Source organism: Camelus ferus, chromosome 17, assembly GCF_009834535.1.
Source record: "Camelus ferus isolate YT-003-E chromosome 17, BCGSAC_Cfer_1.0, whole genome shotgun sequence".
Lineage (NCBI taxonomy): Eukaryota > Metazoa > Chordata > Mammalia > Artiodactyla > Camelidae > Camelus > Camelus ferus.
In genome coordinates this window covers 42,750,114-42,776,748 of record NC_045712.1, presented here as the reverse complement: position 1 = coordinate 42,776,748, position 26,635 = coordinate 42,750,114, and the positions used below count along the sequence as shown (strand labels likewise).

The 26,635-nt window shown below is 46.4% G+C and overlaps 1 protein-coding gene across 1 annotated transcript in view; it reads left to right on the top strand.

Moving 5' to 3' along the window:
* The window catches only part of ITGA9 (integrin subunit alpha 9), a 315,170-nt gene that overhangs the window by 237,250 nt on the left and 51,285 nt on the right, over positions 1-26,635 (top strand). The window contains exons 20-23 of the mRNA XM_032459242.1: positions 2,179-2,258; positions 9,551-9,640; positions 12,037-12,145; positions 17,484-17,591. Coding sequence (XP_032315133.1) covers positions 2,179-2,258; positions 9,551-9,640; positions 12,037-12,145; positions 17,484-17,591 — 387 coding nt within the window. The remainder of the gene's footprint in view (positions 1-2,178; positions 2,259-9,550; positions 9,641-12,036; positions 12,146-17,483; positions 17,592-26,635) is intronic.

The following is a 26,635-nucleotide window of genomic DNA, read 5'->3' as shown; positions in this document are numbered from 1 at the left end:
TCACAGACACAGAAAACAAACTTATGGTTACTAGGGTGGAAAGGGGATGGGAAGGGATAAATTAGGACTTCGAGACTTACAGATACTAGCTACGATATATAAAATAGATAAACAACAAGTTTCTTCTGTATAGCACAGGGAACTGTATTCTGTACCTTACAGTAACCTATAATGAAAATGAATATGAAAAGGAATATATGTATGTACATCTTAGACTGAAACTTTATGCTGTACACCAGAAATTGACACAGCATCGTAAACTGACTACTTCAATGTAAATAAACAAACAAATAAGTAAAAGTCATAGAGCAGACAAAAGTATGAATGTTGGGTGTTGGATTTTTTTTCCAGCGTGGTAACATCATCACCTTCCTCCTACATACAGAAGTTAAGACCTGTAGCAGGACTAAACCTGGAGGCAGGCAATCCGGGGGTGAGTCCCTGGAGAAAGCCCAAGAAGCGATCCGGCAGGGATCAGGGGTCTCCCTCTGTCTGTAGCCTGGCTCGCCCCTCCCTGTCCCGTGAGGCTCCAGACTGCCTGCTAAGCCTCATGACCACACTATCTGCTTGCTTTGCGAGCTGTCTGTCTCTGTCTCTCACGACCAGCCTGCCCAGTCTCTGACCTTCTGTTCTCCCAGGACTCTGGCTCGGATTTTGGCTTCTCGCCCACATATTCTGCTTCTCACCTCACTTTGATCTTTAGAGGGTTTCATTCAGATCTCCTGCCAGTTCTGACTCTGCTGGGACAAGACCCTTGACTTTTCCCTTCCTTTGTGTCCTCCAGCTCTGTTTCCTGTCCTGTCTCCATGCCCCACCCTCACTATAAGCTGACACATCTCATGGCAACAGAAATTTCTGTCTAGGAAGAATGTCCAATGTCCACTATATTTGATGGTCCAATGTTCATTACTTTTGTGCAGTATTCGGTTCAGTCGAATCCAGTGTTGCAAAGTTAAGCCATTGTCTAGAATTAGTCATAAAGGAACTGGAATATTCAGGCATTAAGTAAGTCATAGACTCTTAGCACTTGATGGAATTTAGGAATCATTTTGTCCACCTTCTTTTTATTGACATTCAAGGAAAAAACTCTTGTAATAACCTACAGTGAAAAAGAGTATGTGTATATATTTATATTATATATATATATATATATATATATACACACACACATATTTATGTGTATGTATATATATATGGCTGAATCACTATGCTGTATACCAGAAACTAACACGACATTGTAGATCAACGATACTTCAATTTTAAAAGAAGAAAAACACACACAAAAAGTAAAATAAAATAAAAGAAGAAAAACACAAAGAGATTGTGTGTCTTGCCCGAGATCTCATAGTCAGTTTGTGGTAGAGCCTGGCTTGTACGCCTGATGTGTATATGGTGAAAACCATTTGCTCAGGGCAGTGTCCCCACGTCACAGGATGCTCACTGCTGGGAGTACCTGAGATGATTTTATGTGGCTCACAGTATAATCTGAAGTGGTGTGTGGATCAGAACTAAACATTGCCTCTAAGAGTGAGGAAGTTACTACCTTTTCAACACTCTTTCAGTCCTAACCACGTGTGGGAGAAAATCTCCACTGTGCTAGCATATCTGTAATACCTCCCTACCACTTGTTAATCTCTCTTTTATCCAAATAGAGTAGACCTTAGCCACAGAGCCTTCAGCAGGCAACAGAATTCAACCCTGCTTTGTTTTCGTTATGTTTATTTTTATGATTACCTCTTTATGGCCATCTGTAATGGTAGATTCCCATCTGTAATAGTGATATAAGTTTTCTCTTTTAAAACAGTCTCTAAACCTGAAACTGTGAGGCAATAAAAATACAAAGTACATATCACAGGTGATGTCATAAGCAGATGTGGCAAAAATTGGGAAGATGGTGTGTGGGTGAAATTTAGGAAGTCCTGGCTTCAGAGTTCAAGCATATCGCTTCCTAATGAGAACCTCAGTTGCTGAAAAGGACAGTGTGCCTCTCACCAGAGTATGCTCTGGGCCAGATTTTATTGCTAAAGCTGTATGTCTGGCCTGACCATCAGAAAGGCACGCGTCAGAAATAAAGCTTGTCGTGCAGATGAGCATCCAGAGGTTGTAAACTGGCAGAAGAGTTTAGCGTTTGAGTTTGGAATGCTTGCTGTTGCCAAACATCACTTTCTTTTCCCTTAGTATGAATTCAGCGTGATCTTTGATACGAGCCACCTGTCTGGGGAAGAGGAAGTTCTTAGCTTCATCGTTACTGCTCAGAGGTAAGGGGAACTTAAATCTTTTTGAAAGATGAAAGATGTATGGGACCAGGAAAGGTCATGCCCTGGTCATGCTTTGATGATGGTGCCCGGGATGCCGGGGAGGAAGAAGTAGCTCAGGGATGAAGCCCCAAACCATTGGGTAAACTCGGGTCTCTCGGGGGTGGTGCTTGTCTAGTGCTGCTCGTGCAGACACCAGGTCAGACGGAGCTGGGAAGGCCTGGGGATCATCCAGTTGAAGGTAATGATTCTACAGTTGAGTAGAGACAGGCCAGGAGAGGTAAGGATTCCATCCCACACTCATGTGGTTGGTTAGCTCACACACATCCTCTGTGGGTTGTTGGACAGGGTCAGTGGTTTTTCATGGATGGGCCACCACATCCCTTGATGCGGGGTGGGGGCACGTGCAGCCCAAGGGCCGGTCAAGCCTGTTGGTAGAGGCCCCCAGGAGAATCCTCAGGAGAGGGCTTATCCGAAGAGTGAAATGGACAGGTAGTCAGGGTGGGAGACAGTGCGATGGTGATGTCTTCTCTCAGGACTGTGTTCCTGCCTCTCTCCACATAGCCAAGGGTGCTTGGGAGGGACTTTGGGACTGTGAGCTACCTCCACAAGCCAGAATCCACACGTGCCTTGAAGTCTCATCTGGGTAGCACTTGGCTGATAGCTGGGATGGAAGGAGTGGTATTTAGGTGGCTGGATAGGGAGATAACAAGCTTTGATTGGGGTGTAGGTTAGATACCCAAGGCAACCTTTTTATTTGAATTTTTATTTGGAAATGCTTTTAAACATAAGAGAAATGTGGCAAAGAATGGCACAGGGAACCCCCATACACCCTTTCCCCCAGATTCACCCAATCTGTACACTCCTCCTCATTTTTTATCATTCTCCTTCTGTGTATGTTTTTTTTCTTCAACTAGCTGAAAGTAAATTGCAGAAATCCTGCCTCTTTACCATAAGTACCCCAGAGTGCATTGCCTAAGAATGAGACCATTCTCTTAAATAACCACAGTATAGTTATCAAATTCAGGAAATTTAACACTGATACAGCATGATTATCTCATCCATGTTCCTGTTGTGCCACTTGTCCCCAAAATGATGTTATAGCCACTTTTTCACTGGTCCAGAGTCTGATCAAGGATCAGGCATTCAGTTATCATGTCTTATCTCTAGTTGCCTTAACCTCCCAGCCAGACTTTCATGCCAGGAGTCCTTAGACCATCCCGGAGGTGGTCTGGAGATCTGAACCAAACACCCTGAAGGCCAAGGTCAGGCAAGATCCACAGAAAAAGATGAGAAAAGAAAATCAGGAACCACATGGCTAATGAAAGCCGGCAAGATGGAAGGCCAGACACTGGGTGAGCAGACGATGAGACCAGAGGCTGAAAGTCAACCAGGGAAAGGGCACCAGGCAGCGACAGGGTTAGCACGTGGTCCAGCCTGGAGGCCTGCAGGGTTGGGGCACAGAGTGAGGCAACGGGCTAAGCATTGTGAAACTGAGGCCCCCCACCCACATGGTCATCTCACAAGTGAGGGAGCTCAACTGGAGCCTTCCTCCGAGGAGGACAGTGCCCCCCGGACACTGAGAAAAGCTCCCAGTTCCATGTTCCAAGTTACAGAGAAGGTCATATCCCTGACCCTTCTGATGAGCCCAGTCGTGCAGGATAACGGGCACCAGCTTAGCCGTGCGTCTGACCCCCAGGTGGACCAAGGGTCCTGCTCTGGACCACTCTACTCAATCCTGTGCATGTCCATCAAGGTTAGAGCACCAGGCAGGAGCCGAGAGGGAGCAGAGGTGAGAGAGAGTCTTCCATTTCAAACCGTGTCAACATGGTGTCGGTGCAGAGATGGAGGCAGACACAGCCCAGCCCAGAGGAGGACAGCAGACCCAGCGCAGGGCAGGCACGTGTCACTCACTCATTCTACAAACGTGTGTAGGAGCACCTGCTGCAACCAGGCAATGTATGAGACAAGGGGAGATACAGCAGGGACCCAAGTTGGTAAAATCCCTACTCTGTGGGCTAGCGTGCTGGTGTCAGGGGGACAGATAGTGGATGAATGAACAGAGAACGTCAGAGGGAGATGGGAGCGGAATAATTCACCAAGCAAGCACGGCATATTGGCTATTCTAAGCCCACTTGGCGGGGTTTGTTCTTTTCTTGTCCTTGGAGGCGATCTGGGACAGTCTGTACGTTCTCAGGTCATTCTTAGTTAATGCAAAGTCCTACGGTTTCTTCAAGGCTCAAAGCAATTCACAAATCTGTAATTAAAGTCTCATGAAATAATCAGAACTTGATTCACAGTTAAGATTTCCTCCCTTCCGCCAGGGCAAGCCTGCAGGAGGGAAGCCTGCCTCTGGGGATGTTCTGACTTTCCTCCAGTGGTATTTCTGCCGGCCCTCCCCCTTTTCCTAAGAGCCTGTTTCTGAGCTCCCCCACCCCACCACCAAGGTTCACAGCAGAGGTCGTGAGAGGTCAAAGTGAAATAGGAAAGGTCTTACCTAACAGGTACTATTGGGGCACTCACAGGGCGGGGCGAGTATCCAGAGCTGCTCTTTCCCTTTGAGAACCACCCCAGCGCTGAGGATTCTCTTCTGTGCTTTCTCCCTCATCACATCCTCCAACGTCAGCCTCTAGGCAAACAAAGATGCCTTCAGCTTCTGCCGCTGAGACTGTGCCCTGGAACAGGACCAAAAGTGACCCCACACTGGCTTCAGCGTATAGATCACACTCAGCAGTCTTTGTCCTAACAGTCTCTGGAAATGCAAGTGATCCTTGTGGGGTCAGGATGGGGAAAGCCAGCAGCCCCTTCCCCTTATGTTTCCTGGGCCTGCATCTGACTCTTCTGATCAGGGTTCCCTGAAGCTTGACTTAAAAAAACAGACACCCTCCCCCACCACAAACCATTTTCTCCAAAATCCATCTCCGGGAACCCTCTTTACTCAACTCTGTTACATCGTTGACGTTCTATCTTGGATTTTTGCCACCAGACGTACTAAATCCTGGTTTAGTGCTTTCCTCTGGATTTTGGAATCTATTATGCCTCAGCCAAAACTTGCATTTTAACATCCTGTCATCCTCACCCCAGCCTGAGTGATTTTTGAATTTTCTCAAAAACAGCAATTATGCAAAAGTTAGACTAAGGTTTTTCCCAAGTCCTGAATCCTTCAACATCATCCTCAGTTCGTTCTTGTCTCTTATCAATGGCTTTATCCTCAAAGCCTGGAGTCACTGGGCATTTGGGAAGCTCAGGTCAGGCCCCAACAAATATAACCTGACAGTGGACAGCCACAGTACTGGTGGGATGCTCACACAACAAGGCTTTGTTTTATCTTATTTTTTCATTGGAGGCCTTCCTCAGTCTCAACATCATTTAAAACTCACAGAATTAGGATTAATTTTCCCTTGGGAACCACCATGCAGCTGGAAGCATTCATTTTCAGAGCCCCTCAATCCACAAGCACCATAGCATATTTTTGCTTCTGATGCTGCTTTCTCTATTTTTCTTTTAAAACGTTTTCTTTGATATTTTAGCGAACATTCTTTCTCCTAAAAATGAGAGCACAGCCCATCACAGTGGTTGTTGGACCTTCTTCACCAGGTGTTGTCCTATCCAGCTTCTGCAGAGGTGATGACTTTCTGGCCTTTAGTTGGACTTACTGAACAAACACTAATGTATCCTACATATTGTGATAGACTATGCAAAACAGATGTAAATAAGAATAGTAGTGAATGTTAAAATACCACCCTGCAGTCCCCCAAATCCTGCAGAACCTTCCAGGGCAGCACAGCTCCCACTGTCAGGGCAGCACTGCCACGGGTGAGAGCATTTCAACATAGGTTACAGTTGAAATCATGGCTTTGAAATCATGCAAGACATGGTTATTTTTTTGTTCACACTATTTCCAAGGTCACATAACTCACGTTTGCATAAAACGTGGCTCTGATGTAATGGAAACACGTGCAAAGCATAGAGAAGGTAGACTTCATTCCCACTGTTACAGTCCAGATGGGCTTCACTGGGGAGGTGGCATTTAAGCAGAGGAGTCTGTTTTCAGGCTGCAGCAGCATAGGCACAGCGGTGCAGATGTGCATGGGACAGCCTGCTCTGTCACACCCACGTGGGTGGTAGGCGTTGGAGCCCACTGGAGATTCCTGAGCCATCTCCAAGGAAAGGCGGGAACATACAAGGGCAGTGGAAGATGGGTCAGAAAGAGGAGATTGGGCTGGGCTGTGGAGGGCCCAGAAAGTCTCAACTGTGTTCTGAAGTCAGTGGAGCCACTGCACGTTTTTGAAGAGGGTAGCGAGGCAATGCAATAGCTTGCCCACAGAGCACAAGACTGCTGGGTTTTATAAAGGGGGACAGACCCCCATTCAAACCTGAAAATTCTCATCCTCCTGCTGTTTTCTGGCATCCACAGAAACCTGCCGTTGTTGGGCAGAGCCATCAACGTGCCGTCTGGGTCCCTCAACACTGGGGCAGTTGATATTCCTGGGAAGGAACGTTTGGGCAGGAAATATGACCTGGAAGAGACTTCCCTTGTCAAAAAGAGGAAACTCCACCCACCTCCCAGCCTCACTCAGGCTAATCAGAGGTGTCAGAGAAGGGGCGCCAACAACACGCTGATGGAAACTCCATCTTCCAGAACCACATTCCATAGACAGTGGTGCTCTGGTCTCAGGTGCCCACTGGAGTCACCTGGGAGCTTTAAAACCTTCTGATGCCTGGTCCACCCTGTGGGGATTCTCATCTGCTTTGTCTGGGGTGCAGTCTGGGCACTGGGATTTTTAAAAGGCTCATCAAGTGATTACTCTCTGTAATCCCTTACTCTATACTGGGCACATTTTCACTCAACACACATCTATTAAGCATCTGCTATTTACCAGATGCAGTGCTGAGCATATAGGAAAATGCTAATAACTTAATAAGTTCAGGAACATCCCCTTATGTACATTAATATTTCTGTATATCATTAGGCACTTGGAACTATATTCAATACCTATAAAAGCCTGTAATGAAAAAGAATACACACACATATATATATATATATAACTGAATCACTATACTATACACCAGAAATTAACACAACATTGTAAATTCAACTGTTACTCAATTTTTTAAAAATTAAGAAATAAAAAATAAAAAATGTTACATAGCTTTAGGGAAGACCTCATAGTTGGTAGCTTAAATAATTAAATATCAGAATCTTCTAGTTCCTTGAATCACAGATGTTAAGGGAGCTATATTATCTATTAAACATGCAGCAGAATATTTCCGACACTCGATTCTTTCCAGACTTTGGTGAAAAATTCTGGTCTTACCGCCCCAGAGGGCACCCGCAGCACTTGACTCCCTGATGTGACAGAAGGCTCCTTATCTTGAAAGCCACAATGAAGTCATCAGTCATTCTTTCTTCCCATCACCACCCTTTGAAGGTCTCTTGCCTACTTGTGGATTTAGGAGGACAGAAAGTTGAGACTAAACAGTTTCTCAAGAGCCCCCGTCTCTGCAGCCAGGCCTTGCAGACCCTGGGAAGCGCCCCAAGTCACGAGCTCACAGAATAACTAGAAGCCTTTTGATGTTCAGCCTCTTTATCTCAGCTTTTCAGCTGAGTTCAGTCTGGAGCAGTCACCCGATGACAGATGAGACTGTTGGGCCTGAGCTGCCAGCAGCCACAGGTGGCTGGACAAATGGCCTGACGAGGGGTGGCGCTTGCATCAGGAACCGATTACTCAGACCTGGCGGGATGCTGGGTTGGGGGAGGGAGCAGGCCCGGGCGTTGCCACCACCACCCCCTGCCCTCCATCCATCGGGAGTCACCTCTGGCCTGCCTGCAGCAGTGATTATACAGCTTTCATTGCTCCCCTGGGAAAGGAAGGGCTGGGGAGTTAGACTAGGGGCACACCTGATCCTGCTGCTTCTGCAGACTGTGATGGATGTCACCCCATGTGCGGAAGACAGATGAGGAGTTGGGTCAGAGTCACAGAGCACCATTGTTTCAGAACAATGGGAGAGAGGAGGAGAAGGGATGTGAGCCTGTTTAAGTATTGTTGCATTCAGCACTCTATGGTGGGGAGAGGAAGGCGGTGGGGGCAGAGGGAGGGCAGAGAACAGGCAGGAACTCCGCACAGGTCCGGGGAATGATGTGGTGGGAGTGTCCGAGTGAGCTGTGTCCAGACCTCAGCAGGTCCTGGGGACCTTTGGGTTCCATCCCTGGAGGGTGAACTTAGCTTTCAGCTGGGACCCCATGTTCGCTCCGCGTGGTAGAACCAAGGGTAGGTGCTGGGTTCAGCAATGTGTACCCAATAGCCATGCTTTTTCCCAAGGATGTTGCTTCCCTGGAATAGTAATCACAATTCATATTTGGAATTTAATTAAGTAATATAGGAAAACTAGGTCTTCTCTCACCTCCTCTTCCTTCTCCTCCCTTCTTCTCTTCCTTCTTCTCACCCCTCACCCCCGTTGCCCCCAGATCTGGTACCAGGAGAAGGCATCACAGTGGAAAAGCACTGATTTTTGGAGACTGACCAAAATGACCTCTCAAGAATCCCCAATCTGTACTTCCTCACCCTAAGTATGTGAGCATGCTGGAGCCAGAAGTTCCAGCAGGAGCTCCCATGATATTTATTGGGATGAGGCTGGCCGAGGGGCCTCTCTTCTGGACTTGGGTGTCCATGGATGATGGGTGATATCTTCAGATGGGAAACAGCAAACCCCTTCTGGCTGCAGTGCCATAACCTTGCTGGCCCATTATTCATGGAACAAGCCTTGTAGAAGCACCTTTCGCTGGTGGTGCCCACCCAGACCCCTCAGCACTCACCTTTCCCACGCACACACTGGACAGCTCCCAGCTACCAGCACCTGCCCCTCAGCCTGAGGCTTTCGCTGCCCAGAGGCCACTCACCTGTGTGCATGGGCAGGTGCCAGAGAATTCATGCCCCCTACCGCCCCAGCAGGTCTCAGGAGTCGGTGGATCAGCTCCCATGGCCTCAGTTGGGAAGACTGGAGTGTGTGTGTCACAGCCTCCCAGAGTTCCCCAGCCAGACTGAGCTCCATTGCCCACAGCGCTGACCCACTGGCAGCTCCTGGGGTCGTCTCCCCCAAACACTGCCTGCACTCACATCTTTGTGAGGGGAGCACAACTGAGACCCTAGAGGGCCCACTGTGATGCTGTACAGGGACCAAAAACGGAACCGAGGGTAAGAAGGTGCAGAACAGACAGCTGGAGCTGTAATGTGGAGGGAAGATGCCCGCTGAGGACTGGCTGTGCTGACCAGCACTCTCTCCTCTCTCGACAGTGGCAACGTGGAGCGCTCAGAATCCCTGCACGACAACACCCTCATGCTGACTGTGCCGCTGATGCACGAGGTGGACACATCCATCACTGGGTAAGTAGTCAGGACACAGAGCTGCCCAGAGCCGAACACTCTCTTTCTCTTGTGTTTACCCATGTAGCCAGGAGCTGGTGGCCCTGCCACTTCCATTTCTGCCCAGCTCTGAAAGACAGGATGAAGCTTTAGCTGCAGTGACTCATGCCCTCCTTCCTCCTAATTTTCTCCTCTTTCCCAGCAACCCACCCACCTGGTAGGCAACACAAGAAGTGTGATGAAAGTTTAAGCCCCCTAATTTCTGTGAACATTCCGTGTACCTTTACCCAACGTCTCTTCCCAGCCCCTACCCTTCCAGAGTGCTGTGTGGTAGCAGGCAGCCTGATTCCTGGGATTAAAATTTTAGCCAAAGGCTGCTGACCCAGAGGTTACAGCCAGATGTGTCCCAGTGCCCTGACTAGCCCCCACGAAGGCAGGCTGCTTTGTGACTAGCCTCCTGGTCAGTGCCGGCTCTGCAGGTTTCCCTTAACCCTTCTGCAGAGCCAGGGGGCGGGGGGCCATCACAGTGGGCATATCATCTGCCCAAGTGAAGTCCACGGCCTGTCAGTGCTGCTGGCGTTGTTGGAAAAGCAAGGCTGCAGGCTGCAGGCTGCAGGCTGCAGGCTGCAGGCTGCGGGGGACCCAAAACAACCCCGGGCAGTTTTCAGCCCAAGCCCAGGCCTGGAAAAATGAGAAGTCAGTTCCTGTTTCCGGCTTCAGAAAACAGAGCACATACCTCTTTGATAGTGGAAAAAGGATTTGCACAATGAGTTTAGATCAAATGAGGACCCATTGAACCCTGGCCCCACACACAAGCTTGAACTTTTCGGAGGTTCAGAGTTTCTCATTTTTCACTTTTCAGGTGCTTCTAGGTCCTGGCCTTGGCTGGAAGTAGAAAAGTTAATACGTTGCAGAAGGAGGCATCCCTGTAAAGCTCCCCCTCTGCTGGATGTCGGGGAGCGAGTCTCCGGGTGGGCGTGCCTGTGCCTTTGGCTTTTTTCATCACATTTTTAGACGTGAGGCATCAGTGGAATATATTTGCAAATTAACACAGATTTGCCTCTGTTCGTAGCTCTATTTTTAACCCTCTAGTTTATTTACTTGTCTCCTCAGAGGCACGGGGAATATTCCCAGGATCAGGCCCCGTCCTTGGGGACAATAGAGCAAACACTGGCTCACTTGATCCTGTTGTCAGGCCCTGGGAGGCCTGGCTGTGAGGTGTTAACAGCCCCTGATGAAGCCATCAGTTAAACAAATGAGCCAACCTCTGTTCTTTCTGGGAACATGAAACAGGGCACCTTTAAATGAAGCAGCTCTTCGGGGGCAGGGAGGGTGTAGTGCAGTGGTAGAGGGTGTGCTTAGCTTGCACGAGGTCCTGGGTTCAATCCACAGTACCTCCAATAAATAATCCAGCCCCCCTCCCCCAAAAAAAAGAAACGAAAAAAAAAGTGAACCAGCTCTTGCCATTTGGTAATACTGGGAACTCACTAAATTTCTAAACAAATACACTTAAGTTGAAAATAAGTGAATTGCTGTGCATTCAGATTTAGTACCAAAAATCTTACGTGATTGTGTTTAGGCAGGTGAGTAGCATCTAGAGTCCATGATTTGTCCCAGAATTTAAGTGATCCTGGGCTTTGTCTCATCTTGGGGTTTGCTGATACAGGCAGCACTGAAAGCATGGCTACAAACCGAGCTGGAATTCTTAACCTCGTCTTACATAGCCACTGTTTGAAATCTGAAGAAAAAGGCTATCATTGAGTGGACTTAACTTTTAATACCTAATTCTGGTAGTTATTGAGAGTCTGAAAATCTTTAATTTTTTTTAATGAATTTGTCACAGAGTGGGGTTTAGGGGGCCACATAAGTAATTCATGCATATTTATTTCTTAAAAGCTTGTCATAATCTTCCTTGATCCACAAAATGTTTTTCAAATAACAAAACAGAACTTGTGTCATTTTATAATCCAACTGAAATCAAAATTACCATAATCTTCTTCCTCGTTTTAGAGATGTAATTCTGGAAAATATTTGTACATGTAGCTTATTGATTTGACCTAGATGACAAGACATTACTGGAAACGTCTGTTTAGAAAGCACAGGTGTGGGGTGGAGGGTATAGCTCAGGTGATAGAGCATATACTTACATGTGCAGGGTTCTGGGTTCAATTCCCGGTACATCCATTGAAAAAAAAATTTTTTTTTTTTTTAAAGAAAATGTAGGTCTGGCTGTGTCCATTTACAGGGGAGAGAAGGGACAGTTCCAGAAAGGAAGCGTTTGGTGGAAGACACTGGCTGGAGGGGACTGGGTTCTGGATTACATAGAAACAGATGTTTGGGTTCTCTGTGGGTCTCAAGTGACCATGGGTTGCTTGACCGTGGGTTGGGGTAACAGATCTCATGCTTTCCTCTTTCAGAATCATGTCTCCAACCTCCTTTGTGTACGGCGAGTCTGTGGACGCCTCCAACTTCATTCAGCTGGATGACCTGGAGTGTCATTTCCAGCCATTGAACGTCACCCTTCAGGTACCCACCCCAGAGACCCTCTCTGTTACTGGGGGCCAATGGAAGGGCCCAGGGGATGTGCCTTCTACTGAAAGGCAACTGAAAGGCCAGGTTCTTTCCAAGAGAAACTCTTCCCAGCCTGGTTGGCTGGAGCAGAGTATGTGTGTATGTTTTCTGTAAGCATGCACAGAATTAATCCCTTTGCTGTCTGGTACCCTGCCCTGTCGACCCCTCTGCTTTTCAACATTTGGAGGGAAAGCTGCATAATGAACACCAGCCTTCCCTAAGCAGGCCTCTGGATGTTGAGGCCCAGGACAACATCCCCGTCCAAATGGCCCTAAAAGACCCCACTCAATTCTCCATCCTTCTTCATGTTGTGGGCCAGGCAGCATGGAGAATCTGCTCCATCCCCTTCTTCCTGGGCGTCTCCATACTGACTCAGCCAGGAGCCTCCTCCTCCCACAGAGGGACAGCCTTTCAAAAGTGAGGTTTTACAAGAGCAAAGCACTGTGAGCTGTGGAAACTCCCCCTAGGGGAAACGTGCCGCTCCCCTGCCCCGCAGAGCAGGGCTGGCTCTCCCTGCCATGTGAGCATCGTGTCCAGCAGATCCACTTGGTGGGTGTGGACATCGTGAAGGACACCGTCCTTCTCTAAGCCAGGGGTGGGCAAACTTTTTCTGATAAGGGCCGGGGTGGGGGATAAATATTTAGGCTTTTTGGGCCATACCGCCTCTGCAGCAACTATTCAACTCTGCTTCTGTCGTGCAGAAGGAGCTGTCGACCACGCACCAGTGACGCTGTAGCTGTGGACACTGGCATTTGAATTTCATGGCACTTTCACATGTTGTGAAATGTTACCTTCTTTTCATTTTTTTCTCCCAGCCATTTAAAAATGTAAATTATCTCAGGTGGTATGAAGCTAGGTGGCAGGCCAGATATGGCCTGCAGGCCAGTTTGCTGAGCCCTGCTCTGAGTGCCCATCCTCAGGCCAGCTATTCAGCAGGAGGGTATTTGAACATAAAGCAAGAGGGACGCAGCATCACCCAGGCCTTCTCTTCAGTTGACAAACGCAGGGAAATGTAGGCCCAAGAAGGAGAGGACGTGCTGTGGGGCTCAGAGCAGGGAACGGTGGGGCTGGGGCCAGGGCTGGTTGCCCCTGTGTGGCCCAGCACCTGCCAGGAGCCATGGATAAAGTGCAGAAGGAGAGGATGCACCGTAGTCTACATCTCATGTCTCTCCGGCTCTAGCCCAGAGCCCTGCCCGGCCTCCAATCCATCCTTCCCCATAGAGAAGGAGGTTTCCCGGTCTGGCATCCACTGCTATGGCCAAATAATTACTATTTTCTTGCCCTGTGGCCACTCCTAGGTGGACCAAAGGGATAACAAATAATGACAGGGCGAAGGTCCAGAGAAGGAGGCAGTGAAATATTTGTGGTCTCTCCCAAACAATGGTCTTTCTCTCTCGGAAGCGTTCTCCTGGGCAATAGACCTCCAGAGCCATGATGGATAACATGTGGCCCCAGCTCAGAGAGGAGGTCCCCCCCTGGCCAGCTAAGTCCCAGCTGTCACACCCTACGCTTGATTTACAGAGGAAAAGGGACAGATGGGGTCAGCCTTGCTTTTGAGACCTTACAGTGATTGCTGTGAATAGGACCTCCATGTTCCTGAATTGCCTCTCAGAATTTGTTTCTTTCTCCCCGTTGCTTTTTGTGATTGAATAGAAAGTAGATAAAGGCTAGAGAGAATTATTTCATTTACCTAAATCACTTTAATTATAATTGCTTACCTACACTTATAGTTTTTGAAGTGTCTTACAATAAAAGATACAGTCAAGAAAATTATTTAATGGCACACACACCATGTAATGATGAGGTTATCAGTGTTGAAAGGAGGAGGCAAAAGGGAATAGCAGTTATATAGAAGATATCAAAATGTTATTTTCTCCCTCAGAAAGAAAGAAAGGAAGGAAGGAAGGAAGGAAAGAAAAGAAAAGAAAAGAAAAGAAAGAAATTACAGAGAAATTAAAGTTTTATATTCAGGCAAAGAGCTTTCTTCACACCTGACCTGATGTAGGAGACAAGCTAAAGAATCAGGGCCCCAGGAGGGAGTGAGTGGCATGACCTTTACATGCTCCTCTTGATTATCCGTTGCCTGAGGAAGTACATAGCATTCCGTTAAGGATTAAGAAAGTTGGCTGAGTCTGAAAGATGGATAGTGTATGTCATTGATTAGAAGGAAATCCTCTTGTGTTAGCAAAGCTGACAGTTTCCTGGAGAAATCCCTGACAACTCATTTTCTGGTATAATTGTCATTATTCTGACCAGCCCTTGGGAAAGCCACTGACCAGGTGGATGTGAGAGTGACCCAAAAAGGTGAAGATAGTGGGGGAGGATGGGGTCAGGAATATGGATAAAATTATTCTAGATTTCCTTATTCTGGCAACATCCCTCATGAAGAAAAGCACAAGACTTTTCCATATAAAGAGATTCTTCTGTGTCTTTTCAAAGCTAATAGTCAACCAGCTATGTCATTGTTTAAAGATTCCACCGGGAATGCAGATGGGAGAAAGGCAGAGATGCTAGTCTCGGACCTGGTTTCTAAGTTTCACTAGAATTTTCTTAACGGAGACATAATAATTTGTTGACCGTTGATAGTTAGGTGTTTTTTTTTTTGCATCAAATCAGTCTTTCCCTCATCTGAAAAATGATGAAAAATAATGCAGATGTTACATAAGAACATTTGCAGAGAGTCAAACCTGAAGACATCTGTTAACAATAAACAAATACGATAATCCAAGCTCTCCCATCGGTCAGGCTCTGATGGCTGACATAAAGCAAGACAAAATCCTCTTCTTTTCTTCCCCTGACTCTTGCTTTAATTGGGATTTCCCAGACAGGTCAGTAGGTTTCTTTTCAATTCTTTGCTCTCCCTTTTCACTTCATGTTAGCTATTTCAGTTGTAATTGGATATGCCTTCCTTTTCTTGTGCCTTCGGGTTCTTGGTTTTGGTGAATTTTGTTGTTTTTGAATCAAGAGTTGCCAACAATGGCCCATCCACTCTGTCATTTTTGTGTGTGTCTGTTCCTCTGAGGCAGAGCCCACTATTGCGACAAAGGAAGACACGGTTTCCTAGGGGAGAGCTGGCTGGAGCTAGATCCTTACATGTTCTGTCAGGTGTGAAGACCTGGTTATACGTCCACCCATCGCCTGGCTCTGCCCTTCTGACCTCAGCTTCAGAGATGTCATGAATCCCTGAATGCTCTCTCTTCCCAGGCCACAGAGCAGAGTTTCATTTCTTCCTCTCTTTTGCTCCTACCCATCCTTTTTAAAAAAAAACAAAAAAACACTTTATTTTATTGAAATGCCATTTACATACCTTAAAGTTTGCCTGTTTTAAAGAGTACTATGCAGTGACTACTTCAACAATTCTATGTTTACATAATTGTGCAACCATCGCCATAATCTAATTTTAAAACATTTCATCCCCCCAAAAAGAAATTCCATACCATTAGCAGTCACTCCCTATTACTAGTCCCTTACTGCCCCTCTAACGAATTATCACATACTTAGTGCCTTAAAACAACACGTGGTTATTACCTTACAGTTCTGGAGAACCTCCATTAAAAAAAACAATGGTAAATGAATAAATAAAACTAATTATCCCCTCATCCTCCAAAAAAACCCAACTTAAAAAAATAAAATAAAATCAAGGTGTCAGCAGGGCTCCCTCCCTTTCTGTAGGCTCCACAGAAGACTGTTTTCTAACCTTGTCCAGTGTTTAGAGGCTGCCACGTTCTTTGGCTCATGGTCCCTCTTCGTATTCAAAGCCAACAGTGGCTGATTGGATCTTTCTCATAATACATCTCCCTGATCTGATTCTGTCTCCCTCTTCCTGATAAAAGGACGCTTGTCATCACATTGCACCTACCTGGATAATCCAAGATAGTCTTTTTTTTTAATTGATTGATTGATTGATATGGAGGTACTGGGGATTGAACCCAGGACCTTGTGTATGCTAAATACATGCTCTACCACTGAGCTATACCCTCCTCTGCAATCTCTTTAAAGTCAGCTGATTAGCGGCCTTAATACCCTCTTGTAACACAACTAATGTAACATAACACATTCACAGGTTGCACAGATTAGGACGTGGACACCTATAGGAAGTCATTCTTCTGACTGTCACACTTCCATTGTCCCTGGACAACCACTACTGTGCTTTCCGCCTCTACACGTCTTTTTTATTCCCCTTCATCTCCCATTTCCTCCTTGAGTTTCATGTTCAGCCTTTGCACCACGTCCTTTCCCTTATGGTCTTTCTGTGGCCGCCATCTTTTCTCTCAGTTCTCGGGAGACGGTGGGCTGGAGACAGAACACGGAGGGCTGCGGGGAGGGTGAGAGGGGTCAAGTTTTACAGGACCAAATGCTGGGACAGCAAAGAGGTGCACAGACGCCATCCAACAATATTAGTGAGTGATTAGCTGTAAGCTATGAAGAAACCAAGTCAGCTGGATAGTGCAGTAAAAACAGCCCTTTCTGTAAGTTAGATTGTTTGGTTTGGGGACAGCCCACTTTGTCTTTGAGTTTCAGTAACCTCAGACTGTAAAAGGAAAGGGTTTAGACCAGATTGGTGGTCCTCAAAGCATGTTTCCTGGGCCAGCAACATCAGCATCTCCTGGGAATTTATTAGAAATGCACACCCTTCAATCCCCACTCACCCTACCCCCCAGCCAGACCTACTACTCCAGAAACCCTGGGCATGACCTTGTCCCGCTCTATGTTTTATCAAGCCCGTCTGGCTGTTCTGATACATGCTAAAGTTTGAGAACTACTGACCTAGATGATTTCTGAATCCCCACCAAGTGTAATAGTCTATGAGTAAATTTCCAGGTGTGTATAAAGAAATATAACTTTTAGCTGTCAGAAGACAAAACAATGCTAAAGTGGAATAAGGTAATTTGAAAGTTTAGGGGGTTTAAATGAGTATTAGAAGGATTTCTAAAAAGTTGTGCTCTACACTGGAATTGACAGAACATTGTAAAATGACTATAACTCAATAAAAAATGTTTAAAAAAGAAAGGAAGAAGAAAGAGAAAGAAAGAGAGAAGGAAAGAAGGAAAGAAAGAAAGAGAAGGAAAGAAAAGAAAAGAAAGGAGAGGAGAGAAGAGGAAAGGAAGGGGAGATTGATTCATTGAATCTGTCATCATTTAGTATTTCACTTCACTTCAGGTCGTGACCTTCTAGATCCCAAACCTAGAGTGTCTGTGTATCGCTTCAAAGAATTTCATAGTATATATTGCATGATGTGAAATGAAGATCTCTATTTCTATTAAAATTTGCTCTGTGTGTCTCACACCCGCAGGTCTATAACACTGGGCCAAGCACCCTCCCTGGGTCGTCTGTCAGCATCTCTTTCCCCAATCGCCTGTCACCTGGAGGTGCAGAGATGTTTCATGTCCAGGAGATGGTCGTAAGTTCTCTTTTGTTTTCACACTTGCTTTCGGGCTCGAGCCAGGCCATTCACGAATTGTATTCCACCCAAGAGCCTAGAAAGGTTAACTCATCTTAACTTTTAGAAACATATCAGGGGAAGCCAGGAGACCTGCAACACCTGAAATTCTATATTAAGACAATTTGGTTGATGCCATGAGAAGACCTCTTTGGGGGTGGGCGAGGGTGGGTTATGAACCTGACTTCTGGGAGAGGCTTTGCTGGCTCTGGGAACCGCCAGCAGTGGTCTGCAGTCTTGCGCGTACCCAAATGTGTTTTTCTAAGGAGAAGATTCACAGCGCTCAGGAAGATTCTCCTCGGGTCCCTGATGCCTGGAGGGTTCACGAGACATATGTGTAGGTTGAAACTCATGTTTAGATGCAGATTATGCAATTTTCTTTGATCCTAAGTGAACTGTAGATGATCTTGTCTCAAGAACGGTCATTCCCGCCCCTCTCCTTGGCTTCTAGGACTTCATATTCCGGTGGTTTCTCCTTTCTCACTGGCTTCCTCCTCATCGCCCCAACTTCTACAGGGCCCAGGATCTCTTTTATCCTACCCTCCATCTCAGGGATCTCACTCAAGACTCATGGCTTTATATTCAGTCTGTGCTGAGACAGCAGCTGTTTCTTTCCAGCCCATGTCTCTCTCCCACGAATTCCAGACTTTAACAACTACCTTCACGTCATCTCTAACTGAGTGCCTAACAGGACTCTCAGTCTTACCCAGCACTGAACTCTCAGTGGCACCCTGCACGCCTGCTTCCCCTCACAACTTCTGCATCTCAGCAAACGGCTACTCAGTCCTTCCAGTTACTTGGGTCATCCTTGCCGCCCTTTTCCCACACTTCACATCTGATCCATCAGCAAACCTGATGTCTTTACCTCCCCAGCAAATCAGAATGTTCCTGCTTTTCACCCCTCTACTGCCTGCACCTTGGTCCAAGGCACCATTATCTGTTGTCTGAGTGATTGCAAGAGCCCCCTCGCTCGGGTCCCTGCTCCTGCCCTGACCACCCTGCCTGTAGTCTGTTCTTGCCCCAACAGCAGAGCCAGCCTTCCAAATGTGAGTTGGGTTTTGTCACTCCTCTGCTCTAAACCTGCTTCCACACCCCTCAAATTCTTCCAGCACCTCAGCCAACCTCATAGCCTGTTCCTGCCCCTTCCTGACCTTTCCTCCTCCTCTTCACCACTCTCTCTGCTTCAGTCACGCTGCCTTCTTGCTGGTCCTAGAGCACAGCAGACACCTACCCACCTCCCCAGTTTTGCACTGGATCATCCCTCGACCCAGTATGCCCTTCCCCAGAAAGCCAAGTCACCTCCTCCCTCACCTCCTTCAGGTGCTTTCTCAAATGTCACCTCCTTAGTGAAGCCCTCCTTGACCAGCCTCTGTCCCAGCACTACCCACCCCCTTTCCTACTCAGATTTCACCATTGCAGTCATCCCCAGCTGACACACCGTGTATTTGCCTACTTTACCTGTTTATCTGCCTCCTCCTGGCCCCCTACAAGGTAAGGACAGTCATTTCTGTCTGCTCACTGCTGTGTCTCCAGGGCCTAGAGCAATGCTTGGTGTATAATATATGCTCAATAAATATTTGCTATTTGTAGACTGAAAGAAAAAAAATCCACAGTATAAAACAGAGTGTTTACTCTTTCCATGTGCATTCAGGAAAAGTTTCACACATAAAAATCACCTCAGTGTGCCCGAGAGTCTGGGGTGGCTGGGTGAGAGGGGGACCCCTCCTGGGAAGGACAGGTGTGTGAAGCTCAGGAAAGTCACTGCACAGGGAGAGGGCGTGTGGACCCCCACGCTGAGGGGATCATGGAGTCGTCGTTCTTACATGGGTAGGTGAGGGACAGCTAGCCAGACAAAGGGACAGCCTCTCCATGGATAGCTTGAAAATCGTGGCATCAAGGCCCACGCATGTGACACATCTGAGCCCACAGTTAATGAGGACAAGAATCTCAGGAAGCTGATGATGGTTTCTGGCCTTGCTGTCCTCTTGGGCCACTTGGGCTAAAACCCTGGACCATGAGAAATGTTGACCATGGAGCAGGTGTCCCTCCTGAGTTCCTGCTCAGCCGTCCCCATCCCTCACCGTATTCCGCTCCTGCTCCTCGAAGCCTGTGCCTGGGAGTCCAGCTGAAACCGCAGAAGAGAAGCCCACAGTGTTTGGTGCCATACTGTAGTTTGAACTGTGCCTGAGGTTCCCAACTCACACATGCTCCGTCTGCCCCCTTAAAGAGTGCCCATCACACCAGCTACTCCACCTCTCCCCTTCATCTATGAAGGCTCTCCTCCTGCAGCCCGTGCTGTGGGCCGGTCACATAAACATCTATCTTGTTGCAGAGAGAAATTTTCCACCGCGGACAAAATTATGTATTGACCAAAACAGGAAATGTAAGTCACTCAGATTCTGAAAGTATGTCAGCACTGAGTTTACCCCTCTTTCTCCTTACTAATCTTCGGACCAAGGAAGAGCCACTGGAGGGGACTTTGGCACGCGTTTATAAATAGCTAGCTTGCCGGGAAGGCGCGAGAAGTGGTTTTTCTGAAGATTTGCAAAACTGTTTGTCTAGCTGAGTGGACTCTCAGAAACCCAAGTGCTGTGAGCTGGCTGCATTCCGTTCTCTGAGTTCTTAGAAGCAGACCCTTTGGATTTTCAAAGGGGTACTGAGAATTTTCAAAAGTATGTCACAGAACTCTCAAGAATGGCCAGGCCTTTGGTTGGATACACCAGCCCGTGTTCAGAGGCCTGTGGTGTTTGCAGGATGTGGAAAATCAAGCTCACTGGCAAATGTCACTAAGCAAATAGCGAAGCATTGTGTTCTTATGGGACAATTATCCCCAGAGATCAGAGTGATGTTGAGACTAGAAACATCAAAGCCAATGCTTGGTGATTGCAGTGATGGTGAGAGTCCCAGGTACTGTTTCAGAGGCCAGTGGACAATACACCCTCTGCCAAAAAGCCCACCGGGCGGAGAGCAAGGGCGCCCTGCAGCTCAGCCAGGTTCCCAGCCTCGGCCCCTCCCTTGCTCAGCAGAGCCTGAGAATGCTCACTGGGGCAGGTGCGGCTCATACAGCTCGTGCCGGCCTCCACGCTGGCCCTCCGGGACTTTGAATAGAGCAGGGCTCTCCTTCTGGGGACTTGGGTAGCTCAGTGCACATCAAACTCAGTCCTGTTAGGAGCAGCCAGTACTCATTCCCTGTATTGCACCAGGAGATGCCCCTAAGACCTGGTGGCATTCCCTCCCAACACCCACCCTCTGCCACCACCATTCCCAGCCTTGGACGGGCCCCTGGGCAGCCAGGAGCCAGTTACCTGTTCAGCCAACTGAAGCCCAAAGGCAGAGAGCAGGCATTGAGGGGCGGCATATCTGCCATCCCTCCCCACCCACCTTGGGACTCTCAGACTGTTTCCCTCCGTTCAGCAGTGCCCTTGGTATCCATCGTGCCTGCGGCCATCAGTCCATATAGGCTGCTGAGAGTGGGCATGCCGGCCCTTTGGTCCCAGCCATCACCCCACCCACCGCCCTGACTCGGGGACACAGTTTTCCAACTGTTGGTTCCGAATTCATTCAGAAGTGTCTGAGGCTGCAGCTGGGGCCCCTGAGTGGGACAGACCTGCCTCTTGGTTTCACCAGAGAGTCTTTTATTTTCTCCCAAAGGATTTCTTAATGTCCAGCTGCCTGTGAGTGGAGAGTGCCTTTGCTTACATGGGAAAGATTTTTCTAGGGAGCCCAGTGAAGTGGGATCACTCCATACACCCACCCAGCCGAGGTTCGTGATCTTTCCTTAGGACAAGTATCCTGAGTGCCACGCCCCTGCTCATCTGTTAATGCAGAAGCAGAGCCACGGCGGTGCCCTGAGGAAAGGCTGTTGGTCTCCACTGCTGCCCACCTGCCAGGGTTGTGGCGAGTCCCCTGGGGAACCCCTGACTTCGCACAGCACAGCCAGAGCTTGGGCCGGCCCCTGTGAGCCTGGTGACCATCAGGAAGCCAAGTTGGAATGACCATGAAAATGATAGAGTGACAGAGGGGAAGAGTGACAGCATTCTCCAGCCCATCTGAAATAAAATCATCACAAGTAATAGATGGTTCTTGATATATTCTGCAAACAAGGGTGGAGAAAGCACCTATGACATGCCAGTCTCTGAAAAGAGGAATGAATCATGCAACACCACCAGAAATGCGGTCTCACCAGAGACAGACACGTGAAACAGTAATTGCAGCACCAAGTAACAAATGCAGGGACGGAGGCACGCCCAGACCCAGGACGGTACAGCTGGTTCAGAGCCCGCCCTGAGGACAGGACTGCAAATGCTTCACAAAGCAGGCTCTTCACGTCAGGGTGTAAGGGATGTGTAGGTGTTCGCCAGGAGAGCAGGTGGTGAGGACATTCCGGACGGGGGTTGGGCCCCGTGTGTAAGAGGACAGCGGAGGCAGACCTGGTTCTCCACTCTCTGCCCAGCTCCTATACGTCCAGGCTGAGGTAACTTCTCTGCACTTCCCACAGAGCTGACAGCAGACAGAAATCGGCGGTGTGTCCGGGGGTACTGAACCTCCGTCACTCCCCGTGGCACTTGGCGAGGTTCTGGTGCATCCTCTGTGTGTGCCTGTGGACCTGTGCCATCGTTTCTCTAACTTAGGAATGGGGAAGGCCAGGCGCCCCGCCGCCCGAGGCTGTCTAACCACACGTCATGGACGTTGCTGGCAGATGTTTGGGCTGCTGCAGGGGGCGGTGGCTTCTGCGGGCCAGACCACCCATGTGAGGCACGTCATTGGCATTTGCTCCTGGGAGGAGGTTCCTGTTGGGATTGAGGATGTAGCTTCTGTCACACAGCTGCATGGGAACTGGCCTGGAAAATGTAACGACTTCACTTTGCTGTGGTCCTGCTGCGGGGATGAGCCTTTTAGCAGAGCCCCTGAGCACAGGCCTCAGAGAGGGCCAGTGCAGCACATGTCACAAGCTTGATGGCTCACGAAGGCAAGACCATTGGAACTTGAGCGGGTTGGGGGGTTCCTGCTCCAAAGTTCAGTTTACCCCAGGGGTGAAGATTCAAGGGAAAGGATGGGAGGTTGGTCTCAGAACTGAAACTTCAGTTGTTGGTGCTGAAAATGTGTCTGAACAACTTTCTAATGCTGGAGGAGGAGGATTTGGGGTTTGGTTCTTCATGATATGCAGGAAGAAAAAAGTCATAAATGATGGCTTACAGAGAGCAAAGGACTGGGACTTTATTCCAGGTGAAAGTCCTAGGTCTTTTCAAAGAGCTTTAATATTAATCTCGAAGAAACATGAAATAAATGCTCTACCATTCCACCTTCCTCCTGCAAACCCATCTGAAAAGGCTTATCTCTCTGGCTTGTTCTGTCCCTAGCTATTGGGCAGAGGTTCTAAAGAACTGACATGCTTTCCAGGAAGTAAAATAGCATGGGAATGAGACACAGCAATAACTTTGCCATAGAGCACCATGAGGATATTGATATCAATACAATATTAATACCAATATCTGTTAGAATATCCAAGTTGGTGGAGGGGGAGGCTATGGTGCATGCCTAGTACTCACAAGGTCCTGGGTTCAGTCCCCAGTACCTCCATTTTAAAAAAAAACCTGATTACTTCCTCCCTAAAAAAAAAAGAGACAAGTAAATAATAAATAAATAAATGAAAGTTAAAAAAAAAAAAAGAATATCCAAGTTGGTAGCAAGACTTCTATCTTAGTAAATTATAACCCTCACTCCACCCACCCCCCACCTGCCAAATGCATCCACACCAGGCAGGGCCACCCATGATCGAATTTTTGCCAGAATGAGTCAGTTAATATGGAACTTCCATTCATTTGTGATGAGGGTGTTCATATCCCTATGAAGAAAAGAGGCATCTGATGTATTAGTGACTACACAGAAGCTTAAACTTAGAAATTAAAGACTGAATTGTTTTCCTCAAAGATGATACAGGGAAGCTTCTTCATGAAAGTGGTGTTGGGACCATCAGCTGGATCATGTTTAATCAAAGGGAAAGAGAGAAAAAAATTTCTCCTGAATAACTGACAAAAACTGAATACCATTTACTGGTGTCCTGAGGCTTTAATATCCCTTCTCATGTGCTGGCAAATTTAATCCACATGGCAGCTCCATAAGATCCGGTTGTAATCCCAAGTGAAGGAACCAAGACTCAAAAGACTTGCCCAACATCACACAGCTGGGGAGTAATGGAGCTGGGTTTGTAGTCAGGTCCGTCTGACTTAAAAGCTCGGGGGCTTCCCCCTCTGCTACCCTGCACACCCCCTGGGAGAGCACTGCCCACTCCCCAGTCACCGGAGGCAGACTCAGTCAATAGAACAGACCGATGAAGAGCTGACCACCAAGAATCACCCGCTTAGTGAGGAGCTCAACCCCAGGACAGAAGGGCACCAAGGGCACCAACTGCTGTCAGAAGAACTAAGACCAGGGGTGCAATAATGAGGCAAACAGGGGAATATTTTAGAATGAGCAAGATTGATGTCCCAGAGAGATGCAAAAAAGACGGCGTCCCCATGAAATAGAATAAACTAGAGTTTTGTAAATTTAAAATTCTGATCACTCAAATAAAAACCTCGGGATATGTGCTGTGTAGTAAGTAGAATGAGTATAAAAGAATAAAGTAGTGGATTGGAAACTTGAGGGATTTCCCAGGAATGTTGCAAAAGGATCCCCCCCAAAAAAGCCAGCTAAACTTATTATTCCATTATGTTTTAACAATCTGGAATGAAGATCCAAATGATCTCAATATTAGAGTTAGGAGGCAGGAGAGATGGAAGTAAAAGCAAACCAAGATTCTTGTTTGGGGGAGGAGTTTGTGTCCCAAATAGCTCAAGGCTTTGATAAAATAAAATTTATGCAACAATTTTAATGGCAACTTAGAAAAATAAAAACAATGTAGGACATCCAAATCATTAATGAGTAAGAAGAGCCTAAAAAGAAAGAACTCATGAAGAAGAAGGACAAGAGAAGCAAGAAGAAGAAATACACATATACACACAAATGAGATGGTAAGAATGAATCCAAACATATCAATAATCAGAATAACTGGGAATTAATAAAATGACCTAGTGAAAGTCGGAGACTCTCAGATTGGATTTTTTTTAATCCAAGCATAAGTTGCTTATGAGAGACACACCTTTAAAAATGACCCATAATGTAAGACGTCCAAAAAAAGATAAGGCAAATGGTAACAAAAAGAAAGCAAATGTCACAATATTAATAGCAAACAAAATAGAATGGAAGCAAAAAAATTGTTAAACAGGGCAAAAAAACGTATTTCACAATGATTCAAGGTACAGTCCAATGTTCATTTATAAAATAAAATGAATTATTTACAAAATAAATGAACATTTACACAATCAATAATACAGCTATAAAACATATAAAGTAATACCTGATAGAAAAACAAAGAGAAGTTTACACATTGAGAGTGATTGCAGGAAAACTTAATATACTTTGCTCAGAAGTCATCACACAGGTAGGCAGAAAATAATGAGTATTTGAATAATGCAACTGACAGTTATGATCTCTTAGAAAGACTAAGACAGAATGAGTCAGAATGCCTGGCTTTCATTAGTACTCCCCTGCTTACCAGCTTTTGGTAACCTTGAGGAGGTTACCTAAGCTCTCCAAGCTTAGTTTCATCCTCTGTAAAGTGGGCTATGTGCCTCACATTGTGAGGATGGAAGAAGCCGATGTATTTGGAGCAGTTAGTAGAGTTGCTAGTACATAAATAAGGGCATGCACAGTCTTTTCAGACATATGTGAGCATTCACAAACCAGCATGTATTATACCACAAAAGCAAATCTCAACAGAATTTCAAAAGTCAAAGTAATACAAGCCACATTCTCAGACCACAATGCAATAAACTTGGAAGTTAACCACGGAAAGTTAGCCAAAAGACCAACCAAAAGCATAACTACTTGGGAATTTTTAAACACCATTCTAATTAACTTCTTAGATAAAAAAAGAAACCAAGGAGGAAAGGGTAAACAAATCAGAAGACAGTGGAAGCTTGTTCATATCACTACTAATGGATGCAGACAAAACCCACATAGAGGAAAATGTTGCTGCTTATACATAGAAAACAGGAAGGACTGAAAATAAATGACCTAAATTGACAACATAAGAGCTAGAAAAGGGACAATAATATAAACTCAACTCTAAGAAAGTAAAGTGAAGATATTATTAAAGATAAAGTGAACATCAAGAAATAGGAAAAGAAGCAACAAAAAGTGTTCTACGTCAATAGAACTAAAAGCTGAGGATTTCTGTCCAATAAAATAGACAAACCTACAGCAAGTTTAATCAAGGAATGAAAGAGTGATGATGCCAAAAAAACAACACTAGAAATGATAAAAGAACTATGCTCATATGGAAAATATTTTTAAATTATAAGACATTGTTTTTCACAGTTTTATTCTTGCAAATGTAGAAAGCCTAAAAGAAGTGTATAAGGTAAAAAATCCAACTAGACCAATTACCTTAGAAAAAATGTAAGAGTGATATACAGATGTCAAATTATAATGCTGTACACCTGAAACTTATATAATGAAAGAAAAATGTAAGTGTAGCCGAAGACCTATGCCTTAGAAAAGCACCAGACCCTGATAGCTTTATAAGCAAGTTCTACCAAGCATTCAAGGAAGAGAGAATTTCTATGTTATATAAGCTGTTCTGGACAGTAGAAAAAGATAAACAACTCACTCTAGAAGAGTAACATAACCCTGATTCCAGAGATGGAGACTGGTCCTTTACACACAAGAAGGAAACTCCAGGCCAAACTCACTTTGAAAACATATAGGAAAATTCTAAATAAATGTTTGCAAATTGATTCCTATTAAAAGAAGAATATATCCTGAGTAAAGCAGGAGATAAGCCAGGAATATAGGTTGATTCTCTGTGAAGAAATTGATAAACATTATTTACTCTGTTAATAGTGAAGGATTAAAAGTAAAGGAAGCAAATGATTATTTTCATGAGGGCTTCTAGAAAGTCA